Genomic DNA, 23,911 nt, shown 5'->3' with positions numbered 1-23,911 from the left:
CATATATAAGGCAGCCCAGAGAGATGTCACACACAGATGCATTTACTTATACGCCTATGTGTACTCGAGAGACTGTAAACTACAAACATTCACATCAATAATTCAATCATTATGTATCTACATAAATGAATAAATAATTGCGTCTACACATATGTACGTATACGAGCAGTGGAGCGGCAATGCACAAACACATGCACATATCTTATCTGATTTGTCACAAGATAGGGCAATAATTTGTGCACGTAGTTGTGGCTGGCGATTTTGTAGCCGAAACTAACTAGTAAGTTCTGGAATGGAAAAGCCTAGAAGTATGCAATTAGAAATCAAAAAGTATAAAAGGCGCGACAGTAAAGGCGAGGAGTTTGAGTTGTCAAGCAGTTACGACTAAGACGATATCTAGCGAGCAATAGCAGTATTATTTTGAATAGTGGAGTTTCATTTGAGCTATCAGTTTGGTTATTAAGCTATTCGTTGCATACTTTGATTGTTATTGTGAAGTATTTTAATAAATAATTATTCAATATTGGAGTTATTTATTCAACAGTTTAGCGATACGAACCTAGCAAAAGGGCAAATAAGAGGAATTTGCAGCAAATTCGTTACAATATATATATCGTTAGCTCAATTCACAAAGACCCCAACCAACCAATTTAAAATATTAGTGGAGAAGCAAAAAGCATTTTATTTCTCCATTCCATTCATGGAATATCTTTTTAGAAGTGGCATAACTCCGATGTTATTGGTCCTAACAGTTTAAAACTTAAACGGCTGGTGTTTTTCAACACATCATAACAAAATCTGTCAAAACGTCGTATTGAAAATTATGTTTGTTATTTCATTCAAGTTGCGTACTCAAGCGCCATAGCGTACATAGCGATGGCAAGGCGAATTCAACAAAATTCGCCATGCAGAAGAGTGCCAAATCAAAAGTAAATTTGTACTGATTTCGATTAACTGACATATTGTTGTACCAAGGCGTTGTTTGGGAATTATCAAGAAGAAGCAAACAGCTGATGATAAAACACCAACTAGTACTGAATTCGCCTTGGCCATTGCTATGAGGTACAACAACAAAGCAGCATAAAGCTACGGAGGGCGAATTAAATTATGATTCGACTGCATATTCGTCTCAGCCAGAGTTCAAATATTTCACTTTATTTTTTTATTTTTACAACTAAAAATGCATCATCATCAATTGGGCTTAACCGCCTATGCGTTTCGGCTGTTTCATAACAAAAAACCGCAAGCTGTCCCTGTTTCGCGATACCTAACACCAATTGGGAGCACCAAGAGAGGTCAAATCTTCCTCCACCTGCATATTCCAACTCAGTGGATGTTTTCCCTTCTCTGCTTCCAAACTGCGTTGTCGAATGAAGCCTGAGCTTATAACATGACCTAGCTAGTGAAACCTTTGGGATTTTTATTCTGAACACTATCTGCATATCTGCAAAAACACATAAGATCACTAGAAGACCCAGCAGACGTTGTCATGCCCTAAATTTGGCTTATCTGCATACATTTAAATAAGCTTTTTCCGTCTGACTGTACCCTCCCCCCTCTTCACTTTTTCCCAATCCTTTTATTCACTCCTCCCTCCGTCTTTTTCGCTTCATCTATCTCCATCTTCGTCTCTTCTATCTCTTTCTCAATCTCCTCTCTTTTCTCTTCTCTCAATTCCTTCTCATTCTTCTGCATCCCTTATTGCCTGTCCCAGAGGGTGGTATGTATTTTATTCCAGTCCCAGTCCCACTCCGAGTCTCAGTCCCAGTCCTAGTCCTAATCCCAGTCCCAGTTCGTCTCTGGATAATATATTACTCTGTACCAAAGCACTCACCAACAGCTTTCATTTGATATCCATATTGTATAAACACTGCCTAGGCATTCACTGGCCCACGTTTTGGCCTATATCTCGAGACCCTGTACCTGTAGTAACCACCGCGTGAGGTTTACGAAACTTGTGTGAACAAAATCGACCGACGCATCTCTTCAAACACCGGCGACCAACTAACACACATTTTAGCCTTTCTTTTTATATATATAGATTTTTATTTTTCACACTTCACTCCCTTCACACACCTCTCCCCCTCTCGGCGGGCCTGGTGATGTGCTATACTTGATATCATTCGCTATAATATTTTTTATTGATAAGCAGGTTGTTTAATTAAACACCAAGCAATTACATGGAAGTATATCCGCACCACCTGAAAATATGAGTGCCACTGCGTATACGTAACATTTTAATATTACGTATAAACAAATAAAAAAAATTGCAATAAAATAATATTGCGACTATAAACTGAGATATAACCTATCCTATATTTCAAGGTAGATCAAACTACACACGGGGTGCAAAACAAATTCAAAATCGGTTCAGTAGTTTAGGAGTCCATTGGCCTCAAACTTGTTTTTTATATATTAAGATTAAAAATTATACCCAAAAAATATTGCCTTGTACTCAAAAACCCCACTCTAAATGAGCTAATTTTAAAAATTCATAGTTGTTTAACATTTTTAAACATAGCGTCAAGGTTATCACCCTTACTTACTTAACTTACTTAATTGGCGCTTAACCGTTTAAACGGTTATGGCCGTCCAACAAGGCGCTCCAGTCGCTTCTTCTCTCTGCCAACTGGCGCCAATTGGTCATACCAAAGGAGTTTAAATCGTTTTCCATAGGCGGGTTCCGATAGAAACACTTTCTTAGCCGGAGCTTCATCCTTCATTCTCATGCCATGGCCTAGCCAGCGCAGCCGCTGCGTTTTAATTCGCTGGACTATGTTGATGTCTGCGTAAAGCTCGTACAGCTCATCGTTAAATCTTCAAGGTTATCACCCACCTGATGAGAATCTTAATCTATTCTTGGCCTCCACCAAAGTTGATAACGATACGGGCGTTTTTTATAGTATTTTCCATCACGACGCACTTTCTGTCGAATATTCACCTTAAAGGCTTCAAGGGTCTGATGCACATTGACGCACTCACGGACTGGTTTATGTAGCTGTGAAATCTTTCCAAGCTGCTAGAAATCACTGAGTTCAACGACTAAATTTTGAGGTGGTTTTCAGCCCTGATAACAATTATTATGTACGATTTTTTTTAATTTAGCATTTTTACAAACCTTCGTACAAATATAAAAGTTCTGATTATATAATTACATTCACTGACTAAACTTATAAATTCTTATATATATGGTATAGACGGGCAACAAAGCTAAAGCGGAGAAGCTGATAAAGAATATAATCAAAATTGTTATAAAAATTGGTGTCCTACATCGAAATAATCAATTCAATGCCGAGGAATTGAAGGATGCGGAAGTATTTAAACGGAAATTTCAAGTAAGTTATATTGAATGGGTAACGTTACTAGTCATACATTTAAGAAAGCGGTCGCTGTATAGTGAAATACCATCTATAATGTTCCGAAATAGTCAAGAAATTGGCCTGAAATAATCTCATAATGATAGCGAAAACAATGCGTAAATTATATCGAATTCCGTAATGGTAGACAGATAGTCCCGAAAACAATTTCGAAATGACGTTGAGATAGCCCCTAATCATCTTTTTCCATTTCAAGTTGTTTTCTACAAGGTTAATGGGATTTTGTAATTATAAATTTAATTTTATAATCCCTATAAACAATGAGGCAAGGGTCACTTTAGAGCATCAAAAATGTTGTAAATTGTGTTTTAGAAAGCGTACATAAATATAATTTTTTTATGTTTTCTAAAATTCAAACGACGTTTTATATAATACAATAATTATTTTTTTAATCGAGTTGATGATCCAAAATCTGTGGACTCTTTCTAATATTCAGTTAACGATTTCACGAAATAGTTCGATAATACAACAATTCGAAACTATACCGAAATAGTATGGATTATGAAAGACAAAAAAACGTTACTTATTTTGGTATTGGTTGACGATTTTTAAAAAGTTCTCATATTCGCCATACTCCGTGAATAGTTATAAAGAATACACTTTTGTGTCCAAGTTTACTTTAGCGGCACTTTAATATTTACTTCTATATTTTACTTCCAATTTAAAGTGAAAACAGTCGTAATTGTGGTAAAGGCCGAACCACAATCAACCTCTTCATATATGTAAATGCGTTCAACGCAATCTTATGCATGCCAGTAATATCGCCTTAATCACGCAAGATGTTTCGTTTGTAAATATAAAAAAAAAATTCAGACTTAGCAATTGAAGTATATTTCGCCTTTCCCATTCACATACAAAATTTCGCGAAGCGCTGTTATAAACGTTCTCAATATACAAAAAAATACTTGCTAACATATTATGTATCCAAGTCACTTGCTAAATTGCAGTTTTTAACTGTAAAAATATTTAGAACAAGTAAGGAAGCCTAATTTCGGGTGTAACCGAACATTACATACTCAGATGCCAAATTACAGCTTGCAAAACTTTTAAATTACCTTCTTTTAAAAGTGGGCGGTGTCACGCCCATCGTCCAAAATTTTACTAATTTTCTATTCTGTGTCATAAAGTCAATCCACCTACCAAGTTTCATTGCTTTATCCGTCTTTGGTAATGAATTATCGCACTTTTTCGGTTTTTCGAAATTTTTGATATCGAAAAAGTGGGCGTGGTTATAGTCCGATTTCGTTCATTTTAAATAGCAATCTGATATGAGTGCCCAGGAACTTCTAAATTTACTGAAGTTATCGTGTTTACGGACAGACGGACGGACAGACATGGCTAAATTAATTTCTTTTTTCGCCCAGATCATTTTGATATATAGAAGTCTATATCTATCTCGATTAGTTTATGCCGTTACGGGGTACCGTTAAGCGAACAAAATTAATATACTCTGTGAGCTATGCTCAGCTGAGTATAAAAATAACAACGAGTGGGAAAATTTATTTGACTTGCAGAGTGTGAAAACACACTTACCCAGAGCAAATGTCAAATTTTTCCTCTTATTCTATGCTTGCATCAAAAGTTGAAAGTTGGGTACTTTTTCATGTTAGATGGCGCCGATCTACCGTTCTCCTGAAAAATACGTGTAAACTACTCATCATGCATAAGATTGCGTTATATGCATCTATATAAAAAACTACTTACGTGACGTGACTTTAAATTTTGCTATCTTACAGAATACCCAGTTGTCAGTAATTTCCTTCTACGAAGTAGATTACAGCTTCGATCTGACATACCTGCAAAATTCCATTGCCGAATCACATGTCGCCCTAAAGTCAATTGTCCAACGACATCTTACAGAAAAATCGCTTAATCGCATCGATGAAGTATTCGTGTTTTTCGGTGATGCCGTACTTTTAGAAACCGCCTTCAAACCAAATTCGTCATATCGTGAATTGATGGGAAAAATTGTTAGCGATATTAATACTGCCATGGAAACGGGAGATATGTAAGTAATTCATGGTGTTTGTGGATAGGTTTACCAATACATTTTTTTGGTCTCGTCTCATCTCGTCCAAAGGACTGCAAAAAACACAAACAAAGTCGGGTTGAAGTGGCTATTTAAAGGCAAATAAAAAAAGAAGTGCTTAGAGGGAATTTAGGTCATTAGAATGGAAGAAACAAAACCAAAAAAATTGAATAATACAAATTAAAGCACATTTTATCGATTACGCTTGTCATTTAAATTATACATAAACTAATGTAAAAAAAAAAACTTAATTAATATTTATGAGTTTGTAACGAAATACATAAAAAAGTATGTATAAATCAATGTATCTATTTGTATTAATGATTTTATGATTACAAACATTGTAACTGTTATAATTGTCACATGTGCTAGGCGTTATTGAAGTACATACATAGGTAATAATCAGAACGACGACGATGGCGATGATGACCATAATGATGATACCAACTATTTTTGATGCTATTCATTATAAGCATTTGCGATATTTACATCGTACTAATACAAACTGATATTGATAAAAAAATATGTAGCAATAAAATTTTTACATACATTTAGATGTTGCATGCATCTATATGAACTAGGAAAGACAAATAACAATTTTTAAAAGTTTATTTTTTTATCGTGATATTAAATAAGTAAAAGAGCAAATATAAACTCAAAAACATCAATGTCCAGTCATACAAGACATAAAATACATTACTGCATCACGATTATGAAAGGCATCACGATTATGAAAGGGTCAAGCAAGTTTTAAAAATCAAGTCACACTTGTATGACACCGATTTGGAACCCTTAGCCGATACTATTTCTTTCTAGTTTTAACCAAAGCATAGATTTAAGTTTTTTTTTATTTATTTAGTAATCACCCGTCTACTAATAAGGTTAATCTAGCCATTGTATAATGTTTGCAACAATTTTTTTTTTTTTTTAATACTTATCAAAACGACACATCTCCTTTCTAGTCGCACCAAAACGTAATATTTCCATTTTTAAATAGCTTAAGGGGTCATATTAATTCAAAACTCAAGCTTCTTCGTTCTAACTTATTAAGGAAAATTACTGCATACGTAAACTGCAAATCAGCTGATTGGCCCTTTTTAAACATGATTTGCACTTCAACTTCCGGCGCAGTACGACTTTGACATTAGTCCATCGAAACACAAAAACAAAGTTTAGAAATTTTTATTTACGCTTACAAGTATGTTGCCCTGGTGCCACTTTATCATAATGATAACAAATGATTGACACAGTTGTAAACGTTTTGATTCATCTGTGCGAAAAAAATATCTTTTGTGAACAAGGTTCAAATTTATCGTACAATAAAATTTTTTTAATTTATATGAGAAAACTGTTCCCAGCTTTTTGTTATAAATGGAATTTCGCTGGCGACTTCGAACTATAAATATATAAACATGTAGAGTAGTCACAGTTTCCTGCTGGTTCGTCGTCTGTTAATTTCAACTTATTGTTAACTTGCCATGTTGTTTCACGGCTTATTTGAAGCCTTGTGCTAACGTTCGAAACGCTAAATAAACAAAAAAAAATCGCTAACCTGTGGAATAAATCACTCCAAAATTCTGTATTGCAAAATGGTCTTTATTAGACTACTTTGGGAGTAGTACAATTATACTTCACAATTATACTTCACTTCGCAACTGATAGCGTGTTTAAATCAAACTGATTACTCATTGTTCAGCTTGCTCTGCTTTTATACTCTCCGTTGCTTCGTTCGCATATTCCTCTAAAGGTCTAGACGTTTCACCTCTAGAACTTTTGTATCTCCTGCTTGGTTGGTTACCAGCTATATAAGTACATGTATATTTGTAATTTATAGCCATATGCGTGTGTATGTGGGAGTAACTGCTTTCGCTGATGACCACATCTGTGTGCGAGATAGCTCTTCGTCGCCTTCTACATAAGTGTTGCTAGCTTCAATGTGTACATGTACATAAGAGTGGCTGTTTCATGTTTTTGTTGTGTGATTATTTACTAACAGCTTAGTGATGCTAATATTCGTCGCAGTATGTATGTAATCTGTGTTAAGCTGCCAACTCATATCAGCTAATTTAATTTTTGTACAGTGCAGAAAAAAAATAAACAAATTTGTATGAATTAAAAATGTTAAAACTGAAACTAAATGTATAATAAATATTGATTAAAGGATATTCACAGATAGTGTATTATCTTAGTAAAGATGTTAATATTACATTCACATTGTGCCATTTACTAGAGTTTATGGCACTTTGTGAATGTAATATTAGCCATCATCCCGTCGTTATGATCCGGAGCCAAATAAACTATTTTGCAAGTAATGCATTTACACTGTTTTTATTGATAGGTTGCAAACATGTTTTCGTCAGTTGAGTGCTAGAAATTTTGTTTTACGAACACTAAGTTGAGCCAACTGCCAAATGAAATAATTATGGTTATATTTTGAGGAAAAGGGCTTCTTCAATTATTTTTCACACTTCAGTATAATATCCGTGTTTTTTTTTCTACATGTGTATACATATACATTTGCGACTAAAACGCTCATCGACAACTACAGGTAATAGTAATCTATGGAGAAATAATATATAATAATATATAATAATAATTAAAAGTGCAAAAACACACACACCTGGGTCGATTTGTATGAACGAAAGTTAATCGATATCGCGCCATCGATTTTTCGATAGGATTTGAGTTCCACTATGCAAAAAAATAATGTTCGAGCCTGCGAAAAAAATGGTGAAAGGGTCAATTTTTCGACCAAAACACTCCCCAAAACCCAAAAAATATTTGTTTTTTCAAAAACCTGTTGTAAAAACGTTGGCGATAACAGTTTTTTGAAAAAAACTGTTTTTTGGGTTTTGGGGAGTGTTTTAGAAACGTTGGCGATAACGATTTAAATTCCCTTGGTGTTACCAATTGGTACCAGTTAACCCAACAAAGAAGCGACTGGCGCACCTTGTTGGACGACCATGACCATTTAAGCGGTTAAGCGTCAGTTAAGAAAGTAAATGTATTTTGTTTCGCTCGACGTGTTTATATGAATACCATTTTTCCTCCTAAATATATAGTAAAAAGTGAAAAATATTTTAAGCAGTACTTTTCCTTAAAATTTAAGGATAATTATTTCCATTAGCAGCTAGCTCAACTCGTCATTCATAGAACAAATTTTATGTCACTCAACTGAAGCATGTTTGCAACGTATCAAAAAAATTTTGTTCGCTGAAACTCCCAACTGCCATAACTTAAGAAAATTTTCCATTCTAGTATTTTAACTGCCTATTTTCGGAAAGTTGTGGAAGCTTTTTATTGTTATCGCAAGCGCTAAATTTCCTTGTAATCACAGCTAATTTCTTTCTTAGAAAATATCGATCATAAAAATATTGAGCACATTTTTTAGTATTGGGCTTAAAAATCATGTTTTTTCAGTGCATCTATAGAACAAAACTGCTGAGCTATATAGAAAGGAAAGTAGTGGCGGATTCAAAAAAATTCAAAAGCACAATTTTAATAAAACTGTGCTTTTATTTGAAAAATACTTAATTTTCATATGTTTACAGGTTTCGGCTAATTATTTAATAAAAACTAAAATTATCCCAAAAACTAAGGCCACAGCCTATTTCGTGCACTGCGCCCTGCCTTAGAAAAAATTACTTTGTTATTTAGTTTAGTACCTCGTATGACCACCTTTTTGTTAAATAACACATTCAAGATGATTTTCCATAGATGCAATTCGTTTTTGAGCGGCTTCACGTGGTATCTTATGCCTTTCTTCGACAAGAGTAGTTTTTAAATCGCTAATCTTACTAATCTGCCTTTGGCTTTTGCGTGTAGCCGATTCCAAAATTGACCACAAATTTTCAATGACATTCAATGGATTCATGAGGTGTGGACAGTTCCATATTACCCATGCCTGCACAATCCCGGATTTGTGTTAAGGGTATTTGTTTTGATTATTACGAAATCGATCACGTACATCTAAATTAGGGGCAATTTGCAAAAATTGTCATCTTGTAAGGTTAAATACAAATTTTTGTCCATTGTGCCATCAAAGAAAGTTATTTTGCCAACTCCAGAGGCAGCCAAGTAGGCCCAAAATCATCACACTTCCATCGCCATACCATACAGTTGCTCTAATTTGTATTTTGAAATTGCTTTTTGAGCTCTGTATTTGCTTTACACCACACTTTAATCATGCCATATAAGCCAAATAGTATCTGGGCGACCGAGCTTTGCTCGGCAATCTTCGAGTATGCCGCATAACATACTTTGTTCTACATGTCATCATTAATCAAACTCTACTTTTTATATGTACATATATACATATTTCTACTTACCAATATTTGATTTCCTTAAAAATTGATTTCAAAAACATATCAAACACTAACCGCAAAATGAACTGGAATGAAAAATTTAAAATGGGTAATTCCATCCTATAGTATAAGGGATTGTTATGACAATTAGTGAAATCGAGAACTGAGTTATTTAGGTCGAGTATCTTCATGCGCCGAATTATTAATTTCAAACATTTTTTTAGTTATACACTATGAAAGTCTCACAATTTTATTACATTCCAAATACTTGTAAATTTCACGAATGACAACTATCAGTTAGTTTAATTAAATGTCAACTTACTTCCCTAAGCGCCATCCGTTGGTAAGTAGTTAAATGGTTAGATGTCGTTTTCAAATTGAACATATGCCTCTAGTGTTCAACGGCAGCAAATTACCAAGGGGAGATATCTTTTTGCTATGGTGAGAAATCTTTCTAATAGTAATCTGTGAGAAATTGCAATCATTCATTTCATATTTGCCAAAAATATGCATTTACATATATTTTGCTAGAATTTGCCACGGTGCCTTGATATTGCATTTCAATCTTATTAGCGTGTGTGAAATTAGGAAACTTAAGTCGAATCACGTGTAAGATTTTTTTACGAAGATTTTTAACTTTAATGTTCTCCCTTAAAGCTTTAATAGAATATGAGTAACTAGAGTACTATTTCATCTAACTACCGCAAACCTTAATGGTAACCCAACTCAAAAATGTCCCTATTGTAATGCGGAGTGAAATACCTTTCGTTTGATACCCATATCGGCTTATCTCATGCAATTTTTTTTTTCGAATAGGTGGCAACCCTAAATGGCAACCCTACTCAAAAATATCCCTTTCGTAATACGGAGTGAAATACCTTTCGTTTGATACCCATATCGGCATATCATGCATTTTTTTTTTCGAACAGGTGGCAACCCTACTCAAAAATGTCCCTATTGTAATGCGGAGTTAAATACCTTTCGTTTGATTCCCATATCGGCATATCTCATGCAAATTTTTTTATTTCGAATAGGTGGCAACACTAAATGGCAACCCTACTCAAAAACGTCCCTATTGTAATGCGGATACCTTTCGGTTGATACCCATATCGGCCTATCTCATGAAATTTTTTTTAATGCGGAGTGAAATACCTTTCGTTTGATACCCATATCATGCAATTTTTTTTTAATTTCGAATAGGTGGCAACCTTGTGAAACATTCTGAGTGGCAACACCTAGGTAGAAAGTCTTAGAAGGTAATACATTATCTCTGTGCCAAATTTCATTTAAATCGGCTGAGCCGTTTTCGAGAACGTTCGGCTATAGAATTGCTCGTTTAAAGTTATGAGAAATTTTGATTCAGATGTGATACGTGCGGGGGGTCTTTTCCAATGATCTTAGCTACGCCGCATCTGAAAATGGAATCAGATATTTATGTCGATTCTGGTTTTCGAGATAGTCAAGCATAAAAGCATGGAAGTGTTTCTGGACTGTATTCCCATATAAAAACTCTCCACGAATAGCATATGAAAATACAATCAGTTTCCTTGAAAATTATATTTATTTTTACTGGATATCTTCGTTTGATATATACATATGTATGTAGTTATGTGTATATATATGTTTTGGTAATTTATCTTCTTGGTTATTGTTGTTGTTGTAACAGTACTTGGGCCCATCCAATAGGTGCGGCCGATCACAAATTGTTCTCAATGTCCTTCTTGGTGGTAGGCAACTGCTTCAAATCTGCCCTTAAAGACCGTATGGCTTTGTACTTAAATAATAAAATTAAACAATATATAGGCGAATCCCAAATAAGGTCAACCATGAACCGATAATTAAAGGTGGTCTGTCGCTTCGAACTAAAGGGTCACATATTTACCCTGTGGATGGAAGTAAAATGGTTATCCTGGACAGATATACATATTTGCTTTCAAAAAAGACTATCAGTTTTGTAATTTGGCTGCTTTACCAACAAAATTTAACGTTCTTTCTTTATATAGTTGAATTATTCAACCCAGATCTATATAGTAAGTGTTAAAATTTTTCTAGATTTTATTTGACATTGAAAAATAGTATAAGAAACTTTGGAAAATGGAGTTTTTATAAATTGAACCCACCCGTAACCTTGTGTCGCATCCGTTACAAAAAAACCTACTCAAATTTGTCTAAAAATAAATAATAAAATAAAATAAATTTCTCCGAAAAGTCCTAGTAACATATTTTATTGGTGTGTAAAATTTGTCGCGTCCGTAATACATTTTTCATAGGTTGATTCATATGTTGGCCTATAACTTTTTTTTTTTGGTTAGTCTACGAACGAAACTTATATCAAAATTTATTTTGTTTTGTTGATTTTCCGACAGGGTGGAAACTGGTTTGTCTCGAAACCAAATTTGACAAGGGATGACGGAAAATCGTTCCAATATACATTATATCAAAATAGTGAGGCAACCGGTTACCCAAAATGTAAAATTCAGGTTTTGGGTTATTTTGTACTATTTCTTAGATAATCATTCTTAGATATTTCTGTCAATAAAACTAATGCCGATCGAAGAGTAAACAGACGGAAAGTTATATGCGTACCGTCCTTCCTTTAGCTTATATCCCACGTTTTAAAAAGATGTTTCAGATTTCGTAAATCTACAAGCAAAAGGGTCTTCTGAAGGTGAACAGTCTCTTTTTAAAGAAATGTAAAATTTCCCCTAAGCATTGTATATACTCATATATAAGTATTTAAATGATTAAAGTTCCCAAAGTTTTTATGGAATGAAGCATTTTGGTAGTGCTATCCAAACATAATATCTATCCAGTCCGCTGCTAATGTTCCTTGTTATGCAGGTTTAAAGGGCAAATTAAACTTCCTTAACCCTAACGCCAAAGTCGTAACCATACCCATATCCATAACCATCTCCAATGTGATCGATTAATGGTGCCTTAACCTAAAAATCGTGAAAATTTTATAAAATGAAGAAAACGGAAAAAATTACAAACATATTCCACAAAAAATTAGTCTCTTGTCATAACGTATCCAAAACAAAGAATAAAATCTACAAAAAGTTATTATATTCACCAACTCAAATATTTTTAGGTTATGGATATGGCGAGAAACCAAAAACCCCTTGGTTGGCTATGATATGGATATGGCGTTAGAGTTATGATATGGCACCATTAATCGATTACATTGATTTCCATAAGGTATGTTCGATCAGCTGTTTTATCTGGTTACGGTTTTATGGTTATAAGTCACCATTAATTGTCCCTTAAGGGGTTATATACCGTTGAACCAGGAAAAATATTGTCGATTTTTCATCATTCTTTTTAGGTATATGGGTGTTTCCGTTAGCCTATACATACATAGATGTCAAACGTAAGCTGCATATGTCGTACTTTAAAATACCAAATATTGGCCCGATTTGTTGGCTGATATATAAGATATTACCGGTTAATCAAATATACCTTATAAATTTAAAAAAAATTGTTGGGCTAAGCTTCGACATACATGGTGGAATAACCAGGTGAAATAAGCCGTCAATTATCTCGCTCTAAATTCTTCTTTGTTTTGTCATTCGGCTATCTGAAAAATTTTCACCAATGTTGGCCCCGAAAAAGTGTTGTTTTTTTGCATTTTTCAGGAGTAAAATAATCCACTTTTAGTTCTCTTTTTCACATAAACTAGTAGGTGAATATCGATGGATCTTTACTGGATTTAATTAAAGAGATTCATCATTTGGGTATCTTTGGTGTTGGCTTCCATAAGTAATGCCATGCTAAAATGTTACGTCTATATGCGTATATTTAATTGGTTCCAAAAAAATTAAATGGTAAAACAAACAATTTGTATTTACGTCATATTCAACGAAGTGTTTTAGCCTGTTCAGCGCTACTAAGGACTTTGGAGGAATATTTTTGTTTTTCCTACAGCAAGAACACCAAAACTGGCGTATTACACCTTATTTATGTTAAAACTTCACTAAAACACTGGAATTCTAAATACAGTTACAATAAATTTTAACTCACTGTTGATGCTTTGCCCTAAAAATCAGACCACTAAGATACGAGGACCAGCGCCGGTTCGCAGAGAGAACAAGCGACCGGCGCGCCTTGATGGACGGCCATAACTGTTTAAACGGTTAAGCGCCAATTAAGTAAGTAAGTAAGATAAGAGGAATGTTACAGTTATGGATTGAATAGAATATATGAATCCGGCTCGATCGGATCATCATCTTCTGGTTATATGTCGACTTCCGCGGGGCTCCCCTGGCTTATTTTAGTAATTAACAACGTCGTAACATTAGTAATACATCATGAATTCAACTGTCAGGAGTTTTTGGAGGATCTTCATATGCCGTGTTTTATTTCCGACTCTCAACGACAAATCAACAGGGCCAGATGGCAATATCAATGCATTTTTAGGGATGAAACGCTTTTAAAAGTATTATGATACCTTCCAAGTGGGACTGTAAAACTTTTCATCAAACCTGAAGACCATTTAAGTGCGCAAAGTTACTACAGTTCAACTAAATAATGGATAACTGAGGTCAGTTTACTTTAGACGCTCATCACTGTTTTAAGTGTTTTTATTATTATTTTTATTCGATGCCAAAAGTAATATAAGTTCGCACTGGTCCTGTGTATCCCTTCTGCATTGGCGTTAGGTAGCACTGATATGCTAAAAAACACAGTTTCTGTAATGGCTTTCGTAGCAAGGTATTTATTTTTCTAGTTCTATTTTTTCAAAGTGGGTAAGAATTTTACCCTCTTCTGACCGTTGAAAATGCATCACTACAATTTCAGATAGTGTACATTTTCTTTCTTTTTTTATTTACTTCACCTGGTGATTCCACCATGTTCAACATATTGCAATATAACAAAACGCAAGTAAGATTATCGATATTTATGTTTAGCAAACATTTTCACTGCTGTCAAACTGACGCAAAATATATTTAAATTAAAAAAAAAAAAAAAGTCTTAGCAGTTGTTTTACATGTTAAAATTTTTAGCCTACAGGGCATCTTGCCATATCTTTTCGTCCCATTATTTGCATTAAAAATTGTAAGTATGTCAAAAGTTGGAACGCATGATGTAATAACGTCAAGGCAGTCTATGTAGTGACAGCTCATTTTGAAAACTCCCATATATAACGAAGGATGAGAGAAAGGGGAAGAAAAAAAAGGCCGTTTTGTGAAATGGTATTAGATTTATTACTGTTTTGTATCAAAGAACTAAGTACATTTTTTTACATGTTTCATGAAAATATTTCTTATATTAATATATGTGACCCGGCCTATGAAAAGGTGGCTTATGACTCAAAAAAAATAATGCAAAAGAAAAACTACTAAGAAACTAAAGAAATTCATAGTTTATCTTTAACAGCTGTTTCTTTTTTGAGTCATAAGCCACCTTTTCATCGGCCGGCTTACATATGTTAATAGTAGGCTCTTCGAATAAACTTCTAGTTCTGCTATATAAAGTTTCTGAGAATTCAGCAGCCCTAGCAGATTCCGTTCAAAGTTTGCATAAAACATACAGGCCGGGCACTTAAAGATAGATCACTATTCTTTCTCCAAATGGTTCTTGGGCCTAATGTTTTTGAATTCGTGTGTAAATGGCAAACTTGAGATATTTTGCTTAGTTGCTTAGTTAGTTGCTTTGTTCCGAAGGGCAAAATTAATTACAAGAAGCATAAGTCAGCGCACGGTATGGGGTAACTTAATGGAGACCACACTCCCCGCTAATGCTGCCAGCCATTCGACATAGTAGAGCTAGCTGGTCGTAAAATAAGCAGCTACTTTGCCAAAACCACTTTCGATTAAGAGCGGCGAGACATCTTTCTAAATTTGAAACCTCTTGAAATTTAAGTAAAAATGTGCAGCCTACAGCGACAGTAAACTATTCCCAAACGGATTATGGGGCTTATGATATTCACGTTCTCCAGAGGATCGGATTATTACCTTAATGTTGCTAGTTTCCATAGCGTGCCGGCTCAATATGTTTGGGAAGGTGATTCCAATTTTTTTTTCAAATCAAAAAAGCATTATGGCCGCCGGGAAGAGAGAATGCTGTTACCTTCTTATAATTTTATCATGGAAACACCCATATCATTGATGGCTTTAAATCAATTTAATAATTTCCGAAAGTACATGCTTTGAAACGTTTATGTAAATTTTTTTATTGGTGAATTCGATAAAGTGTGCACAGCCGAGCTCTTGCCAGGAACGGCTCATATGAAAAGCATGGGACAGAAAAAGATCATTATTAAAAATTATTTTGCAACAATGGTGACAGTTTTCCAAAAAAAAAGTTGGATTTTCTTCACTAATCAAATGCTCAATATTTTGTCTAAAAAAATAATAATTTTCTTTGAAATTTGGATATGAATGGCTGGTAGCTTTTTCATGTCACAGTTTCACAGAAACAGAAATTTACACGAAATATTCTTAAAAAAATAAATTTTTGAAAGATGTAATAAAAATAATTCCGAATTTTTCGAACCGATGCGTCCGATGCGCCCTTAACCCAGAATAGCAAATTGGAGTATAATGAAGGCACCGTTGTATTTTTTTATTATTCAATTAAAGTTAAAAAATACCAAATTGTTTACTAATTCTCAAAAACCCCAAACAACTTTTTTCAAAAAATAAAATAATAATAATAAATTGGCAATATAGCTTTAAATTAAAAAATTAATGCACTACACATTCCTTAAGCTTATAAATATTTATTATGTATATGTTTATTAATATGCATTTCTCGTACATAGATATACTATATAATATTCTATTTGATAAAAGCAAACGCAACTATTTATGTAAAATTACTATTTCCATATCTGAAAAAAAACCTAAAAATAATTATTTAAGAATTGTGACAACATATCGTTTACCATTTTTTATTTAGATAAGTATATACGTATACATGTGTACATATATTGCTACTCTGATTTTGTACTTTAGTTAATATAAATGTGTAATTAAATTTACTCCTATTTACCCACTGATATAATACCAACGATTATTACACTACACATGCTGAACACAATTTAATACACCGTACAAAATCAATTGTACCCAAAATTATATAAAAAACTATTTTTCTTAATTTGGATTATTATTCATTTTCTTTTTTAATATACTATGTAATCAGATGTAATTATTAAATGAGCCCCGCTATAGATTGGGAGACATGTACATTAGGGTGGATCGATTTGTATGGACGAAAGTTAACCGATATCGCGCCATCGATTTTTCGATATGATTTGGGCTCAGGAAAAAAAGTTCCACTACGCCCGAAAAAATAATTTTCGAACCTGCGAAAAAAAAATGGCGAAAGGATCAATTTTTCGACCAAAACACTCCCCAAAACCCAAAAAAATTTTTTTTTTTTAATACTTATCGCTAACGTTTTTACAACGTTTACACAACCCAAAAAATATTTTTTTTTTTCAAAAAACTGTTATCGCCAACGTTTACACAAGCCAAAAAATATTTTTTTTATAAACTGTTATCGCCAACGTTTTTACAACGTTTACACAGGCCAAAAAATATTTTTTTTTAAACTGTTATCTCCAACGTTTTCAAAACGTTTACAGAACCCAAAAAATAATTTTTTTTTTGTAAAAAAACTGTTATCGCCAACGTTTTTACAACGTTTACACAACCCAAAAATATTTCTTTTTTTTTCAAAAACCTGTTATCGCGTTTTTACAACAGTTTTTTGAAAAAAGAAAAAAATATTTGTTGGGTTTTGGGGAGTTTTTTGGTCGAAAAATTGACCCTTTTGCCATTTTTTTTTTCGCAGGCTCGTAAATTGGTATACGGAAACTTATTATAATGAATACAAATTTGGAAATTTAAATAATTAACTTTTATTATTATTAAGTTTGTTATATTTTACGTTTGAAATCAATTAAAAACTTTTTCTAATTTGGTAATTTATTTATTGACACAAAATTATATGTAAAATGTACTCTAGAAATAAAATGTTTGTTTAAGTTTTTTTTTTTAAATAAAAACTATGTCCATAACACCCACTAAAACATGTTAAGCTTGATTTGTTTGGAACCGTGCAACGGCATAATGAAGGACCCAAACCCATATGATAACACCTCAAAACAGTTTTGCGTACTTTGTTGTTGTTGTTGTTGTAGCGATAAGGATCGATGTTGATGGTCCAGATGGCTGCAGATCTGGCGTTCCGGTAACAAAGCACCATAAACGTAGATTCATCAGAAAATTGGTGTCGCCACAGCCTCGGCTGCTGAAGAAACAGGATTCGCCACGGGTAGTTGAGGTTGAAAGTTGAGTTGGAGAAGCTGTAAATTACGCTGGCAACCGCTTGAATCGATTTGGTATTTGAGTCACCTCTAACGATATGCATACCTGCCGCGGGTATATTCTCAGTCCTTAACCCGCTGGGGCTTTTTTATACTCAGCTGAGCAGAGCTCACAGAGTATATTAATTTTGTTCGCATAACGGTACCCCGTAACTAATCGAGATAGATATAGACTTCTATATATCAAAATGATCTGGGCGAAAAAAGAAATTCATTGAGCCATGTCCGCCCGTCTGTCCGTAAACACGATAACTTGAGTAAATTTTGAGGTATTTTAATGAAATTTGGTATGTAAGTTCCTGGGCACTCATCTCAGATCGCTATTCGAAATGAACGAAATCGGACATAACCACGCTCACTTTTTCGATATCGAAAATTTTGAAAACCCGATAAAATGCGATAACTCATTACCAAAGACGGATAAAGCGATGAAACTTGGTAGGTGGGTTGACCTTATGACGTAGAATAGAAAATGAAGACAAACAAAAAACCGCTGTGTTGGCTGAATGGTTATAGCAGCGGCGCCTAAACGTTGCCGATGAAGGAATTTAGCAGTTCCCGAAATGGATCTATACAACGAGCTTTGGCAGTTGTCTAAATTTTTTCTTTCTTCTATTCTAATTTAAAAATTTTTTCAATTAAGAAAAAATTTATAATAACAATAATAATGATAAAAAAGCCTTGAGCTCGATTCGAACCCGCGATCTTAAAAGCTAATATCTTTACAGTATATAAGTAAATTATGTCAACATTCAACTCCAGTTATGATATGGTGCAACAAAGTACAAAAATAAAAGAAAATTTCAAAATAGGCGTGGCTCCGCCCCTTTTCATTTAATTTGTCTAGAATACTTTTAAAGCCATAAGTCGAACAAAAATTTACAAATCATTGTGACATTTGGTAAGGGCATAGCTTTTTTGACGATAATTGTTTTCTGTGAAAATGGGCGAAATCGGTTGAAGTCGCGCCCAGTTTTTATACACATTCGACCGTCTGTCCTTCCGCTCGGCCGTTAACACGATAACTTGAGCAAAAACGATATAAAAATAAATAAATAAATGTAAGGCGCGATAACCTCCGAAGAGATTTTAGGCCGAGCTTCTGTTCCAATTTGCGTCGTGCTCCTCTTGATTTTCCCTACAAATTGGCGGGACGCGACCTACTTGTTTTATATCGACTCCGAACGGCATCTGTAAGGCAGATGAGGTTTCACTGAGAGCTTTTCATGGCAGAATTACACTCGGAGCGCTTGCTAAACATTGCCGAGGGGCGACACCGCTTAGAAAAATTTTCTTCTAATTGAAAAACCTTATTTCTAAAATTTTGATGTTGCTTTGCCCGGGGTGTGAACCCAGGGCATACGGTGTGGTAGGCGGAGCACGCTACCATCATACCACGGTGGCCGCCAGAATCGATATATATTTACCAAACTTAGTTCACGTCCTTATCTGAACTCATTGCAAAATTAAAAAATGCCATAAATCTATACCAAATACGAAAAAGGGGATGAAACACTGTGATTGGATTAGTTTTTTTATATCACCATAGACATATATGTATATTCCAGTAAAACGAATTGATAGCTGAAGAAAGATAGCAAAGGTAAGTTGCTCCACTTTTTAGTATTACCGTGTGCATGTATCCATGAAAAAGACAATTTTGTCTCCAAAGGCACCAAAGTTTGAAAGTATGTATAGCAATAATTTGCCTAAAGGATTTAGGAATAAACGAACGAAGGGCTAAATTACATATCGGATCGAAATACGTAGTTAAGCTTCATAGACGCCTACAAATTTTACAATAAAGAGGGTTTTGGGGAGTGTTATCGATGTTGACGGTCCTTTGCTGGACATAGATCCGGTACGCCCCCACCCACTACATCCATAAAGAACTTAGGGTCGCCAGAGCTACACCTGCAAAAGAAATAGGATTCTCCACGAGAAGGTGAGTTTAACAACTGCGCTTGCAACCCCTTGAAAGGGTTGCGCTACACAACTATTTGCTGGTATACGGTTAGCTTAGTTCACAAAGGCCCTCACCAAAAATTAAAAAAAAAAAACATTTTACTTTCCCATTCACTTCATGAGATATTGCTTTATTAACTCTAAGGACACTCCTCGAAGGTTTTGGGGAGTGTTATCGATGTTGATGGTCCTTTGCCGGTTATAGATCCGGTACGTTCCGGCAACAAAGCACCATAAAGGTACTAGCTTGACCATCTCGGGAATGATTTCTATGACCACATTAAACCTACCACAATGCCCCCCTTCCCCAACCCCTAGTTCCATGAAGAACTTGAGGTCGCCAGAGCCTCGCCTGCTAAATATGTGTATGATACATTCATATTTGTAACAGAATTCCCTTCGCGTGGGTGATGTTGACAATTGGGTTGCGGAAGCTTTGAAACTATAAAGATTTGTATTGCGCTTATCAACCCCTTGAATCCCTGGCATAACTCCATCGTTGAGCTGTACGACCTTTACGCCGACATCAACATAGTCCAGCGAATTAAAACAGCGGCTACGCTGGCTAAGCCATTTTATGCGAATGAAAGATGATGCCCCGACTAAGAAAGTATTTTTATCAGTCCGCAGGCAGGACCAGGGCGAAAACGGTTCAAATTCCACTGGTGTAACCAAATTCCGCCAGCTACTTTTGAACTAGGTCACTGAATTTGCAAAAAGAAGGTGCAATGTAGTCATATTAAATCGTTCACCACATGGCCGGAATTTACTGGATCCAGGGCCGTAGAGAGAAAATCCGGGCCCGGGACTAAACAGTTTGCGGCCCCCTATAAAAAAAAGACTAATACATTTGATTAATTTGAATTAATGACGTCTCATTCATGAATCATTATTGATGGATTATTTAAAAAAAATTTTTGGCACATCAACGAAATGCTTTTTGGACTAAGAGCTGAAAATAAAATTCACACAGAATATTTACTATTTATACTATTTTATTGTAACGTAGAAATAAAATTCTCTTTTAACAGCCACATATTGTTTCAAATAATCTTTTCTAGTTACCTATTTGGTAACATTTTAATACATTTCTGATAAATTTAATGATGATTATAAATTTTAATTATGCAATATAGAAAGTTCCGATCTCAAAGAGGCGCTGTACTTGCTTTTTTCGCTGCAAAATTTTTATAATAATATCAAAATTTAACTGTGGCAAGTCCTGAAACTCGCTCTTGAGATGAACACGATCTATGCAAGTTTTTTATTCTTGAAAGGACGCTGAAGGAAAGTTCTGCACTAGCTACAGTGACAGGTATAGTGCAAAAGATACGTAAAGCAACACAAATGTTGGGGAAAATCGTATACAGATTTTGAACATATCGCTCATTTACTTCAATAGTGGCCTAACTCAAAAACATGACTTTTGAGTTAATAACATATAAACGTACCCAATAACATGATCTATGCTGTATAAAAAAATCTATGCTGTATAAAAATTTACCACGTGCAATACAAATGAAAATATGCCTTTATATGCGCAACATATGGCAGTTACAATCTTTCAATGGCTCTCCTGGAAAATTGTGTTTTTTGAGTTATGATACTATTGAAGTAAATGAACGATATGTAGATGGCATTTAGCAATTCCAATGGTGACAGACCTTAATCAAAATTTGCTTCGTAAATGTATTTCAAGTGAATTATTTCGCATTCTAAGCTTTGAGAAATGTCCGACTTGTATTTTTCGACAAATTTTGCTGCGCTCACCCGAACTGTAGTTTCATCCATGTCTTCAAATTGCCACAAAAAGGAAAACGTCTCGCTCAAATTTCTCATAGCTGCAAATCGTTCAGTAATGCCAGTGATTACCGAATCAACGATCACCAAGAATGTATTGTTTTTAAAATCAGACTCTGAATGATCCGTAATCATCTCATTTAAATTATCTTCAGAACGTCTTGTGGGTTTTCTCTTTCGAATGTCTGGAAACTTTGGCGAGATGTTCAATTGAATAACAACTGTTTTGCATTCGTTTAAAATTGTTTCCCACTGGTTTCTGATCAGCTTCAAATCAGCTAATAAGGCATCTAGACATCGGACGTCAACATCTATGGTGGCGTCTCTAGCTTGGAGGACCACGTTTCTTTCATTAATGGTAGTCAGTATTTTGAATCAGATTGAGGACAGCAAGATACATTCGAACTTGTTGATGTACTTGAGAATGCCGGTAACATCCCCGTATGCTTGTGCAGTCAAATTTGGCTTTTAGCTGAAAGACTATGAAGAGAGCATGGTACATTTTGTTTGGGGATGTCCCATCGTTGTGGAGTGCTGCTGAAAATAGTAAAACATTTTTGTACAACTCCGAAGAAAGTAATTGCAACCGTGCAACATTCTGCATCATCGACACCACATAAATTGAGACTGTGGGTTGCACAAGGCGAGTAATCAGCATTCGAGTTTTTGTCGAGAATGTGACGTAGTGCTCCGTTGTAAGCTCCTTTCATATTAGCGCCGTTATCGAAAAACCGTTCTTGAATTGTAAAATTTGTTGCTTTCGAATTGAAATGGAGTTAGCGCAAAATGAACGTAGTCAACGTGACTAGCATCAGGCATAGCCTCAACGATAATAGCAAAATACTTGGCTTGCTTGCCTTGATCTGATATAGCTTCCCTCACGTGCTTTGCACAAATTTCTGTAAAGTCGTTCTGAATGTCTGGGGAAAGGTAGTGAACTTGTAGACGTTTGTCCTTCTGTTGTGAAATCCTAACTTTCCCCAAATGATCTCTAAGTGTCGGATGTTGTTGTTGTAGCAATGTTTCGCCCCACCTAATAGCTGCGACCGATCACAAATTGTCATCAATATCCTCTAACGGGAGTCCAAGGAAACTTGCTGTTTCACAGGGGTGGACCATAATGAAAGGGGTGTTAGAGGCGTTGGTTCCACATTACAATTAAAGAGATGGTTGGTGTCATGTGGGGACACATTGCAAGCGGGGCATACATTTTGTATGTCGGGGTTGATTCTGGATATGTAAGAGTTTAACCTGTTACAGTATCCAGAACGAAGTTGAGCCAGAGTGACTCGCGTTTCCCTGGGGAGAATGCGTTCCTCTTCCGCAAGTTTTGGGTACTGTTCCCCGAGTACTGGATTCACCGGGCAATTCCCGGCATAAAGGTCCGACGCCTGTTTGTGGAGTTCACCAAAGACCTGCTTGTGTTTTTTTGCTTCATACGGCTGAGTTCTCAGGTGCCGTATTTCCTCAAAATGCTTACGGAGATGACTCCTTAAGTCCCTAGGCGGTGCTGGCTCATCAATCAGATGTCTGTTGGGATGCCCAGGTTTCTTGGTATTCAACAGGAACTGTTTGGTTAGCATCTCATTTATCTCCCTGATGGGGAGTATTCTCACCTCATTATGTAGATGGTGTTCTGGGGACATAAGAAGACAGCCCGCGGCAGTTCTGAGCGCAGTATTTTGGCGGGCCTGTAGCTTCTTCCAGTGGGTAGTTAGGGCACTTTTGATGACCTCGGCGAATTATTTCGTTGACTGCTTCAGATCATTATTCACCGTACCGATATCGAAATCGTTTATATAATCTGGACTTTGATATAGAGTTGGTGGTATTGTTGGAAGAATTTTTGAAGATGAACCTTCATCAGTGTCGCCACGAAAACTTTACGACTTCGGATTCATGTAAACATACATTTTTCTTTGATGTTTTTATTGTCTCCTCAGGCCCAGGCAAAAAATCATTATCAATATTCGTTGCTTTTGAAATTCGGCTTAAAATTTCCACATGGAACAACTAAAGACTCACCTGAATTAAAAAAAATGACTTAGTACCTCTAAATCGTGGGCCCCCTGAGAAACCCCGGCCCGGAGGGATTCCCTCC

General features: G+C 35.2%; 1 protein-coding gene across 5 annotated transcripts in view; it reads left to right on the top strand.

Moving 5' to 3' along the window:
* The window catches only part of sigmar (Tumor necrosis factor alpha-induced protein 8-like protein sigmar), a 107,112-nt gene extending 94,257 nt beyond the window's left edge, over positions 1 to 12,855 (top strand). For 4 of the 5 annotated variants that reach the window (XM_067774167.1, XM_067774169.1, XM_067774170.1 and 1 more), the window contains 3 exons: positions 3,198 to 3,335; positions 5,114 to 5,385; positions 5,458 to 12,855. In XM_067774167.1, coding sequence (XP_067630268.1) covers positions 3,198 to 3,335; positions 5,114 to 5,385; positions 5,458 to 5,512 — 465 coding nt within the window. In that variant the 3' untranslated portion in view covers positions 5,513 to 12,855. Of the gene's footprint in view, positions 1 to 3,197; positions 3,336 to 5,113 lie in introns of all 5 variants that reach the window. The other variant, XM_067774168.1, reaches the window with a different exon arrangement.
* Positions 12,856 to 23,911: the final 11,056 nt, after the last annotated feature.

This window comes from Eurosta solidaginis, chromosome 3 (assembly GCF_040869045.1).
Source record: "Eurosta solidaginis isolate ZX-2024a chromosome 3, ASM4086904v1, whole genome shotgun sequence".
Lineage (NCBI taxonomy): Eukaryota > Metazoa > Arthropoda > Insecta > Diptera > Tephritidae > Eurosta > Eurosta solidaginis.
Note: the sequence above shows the minus strand (reverse complement) of the source record. Positions and strands in the feature narration are given on the sequence as shown.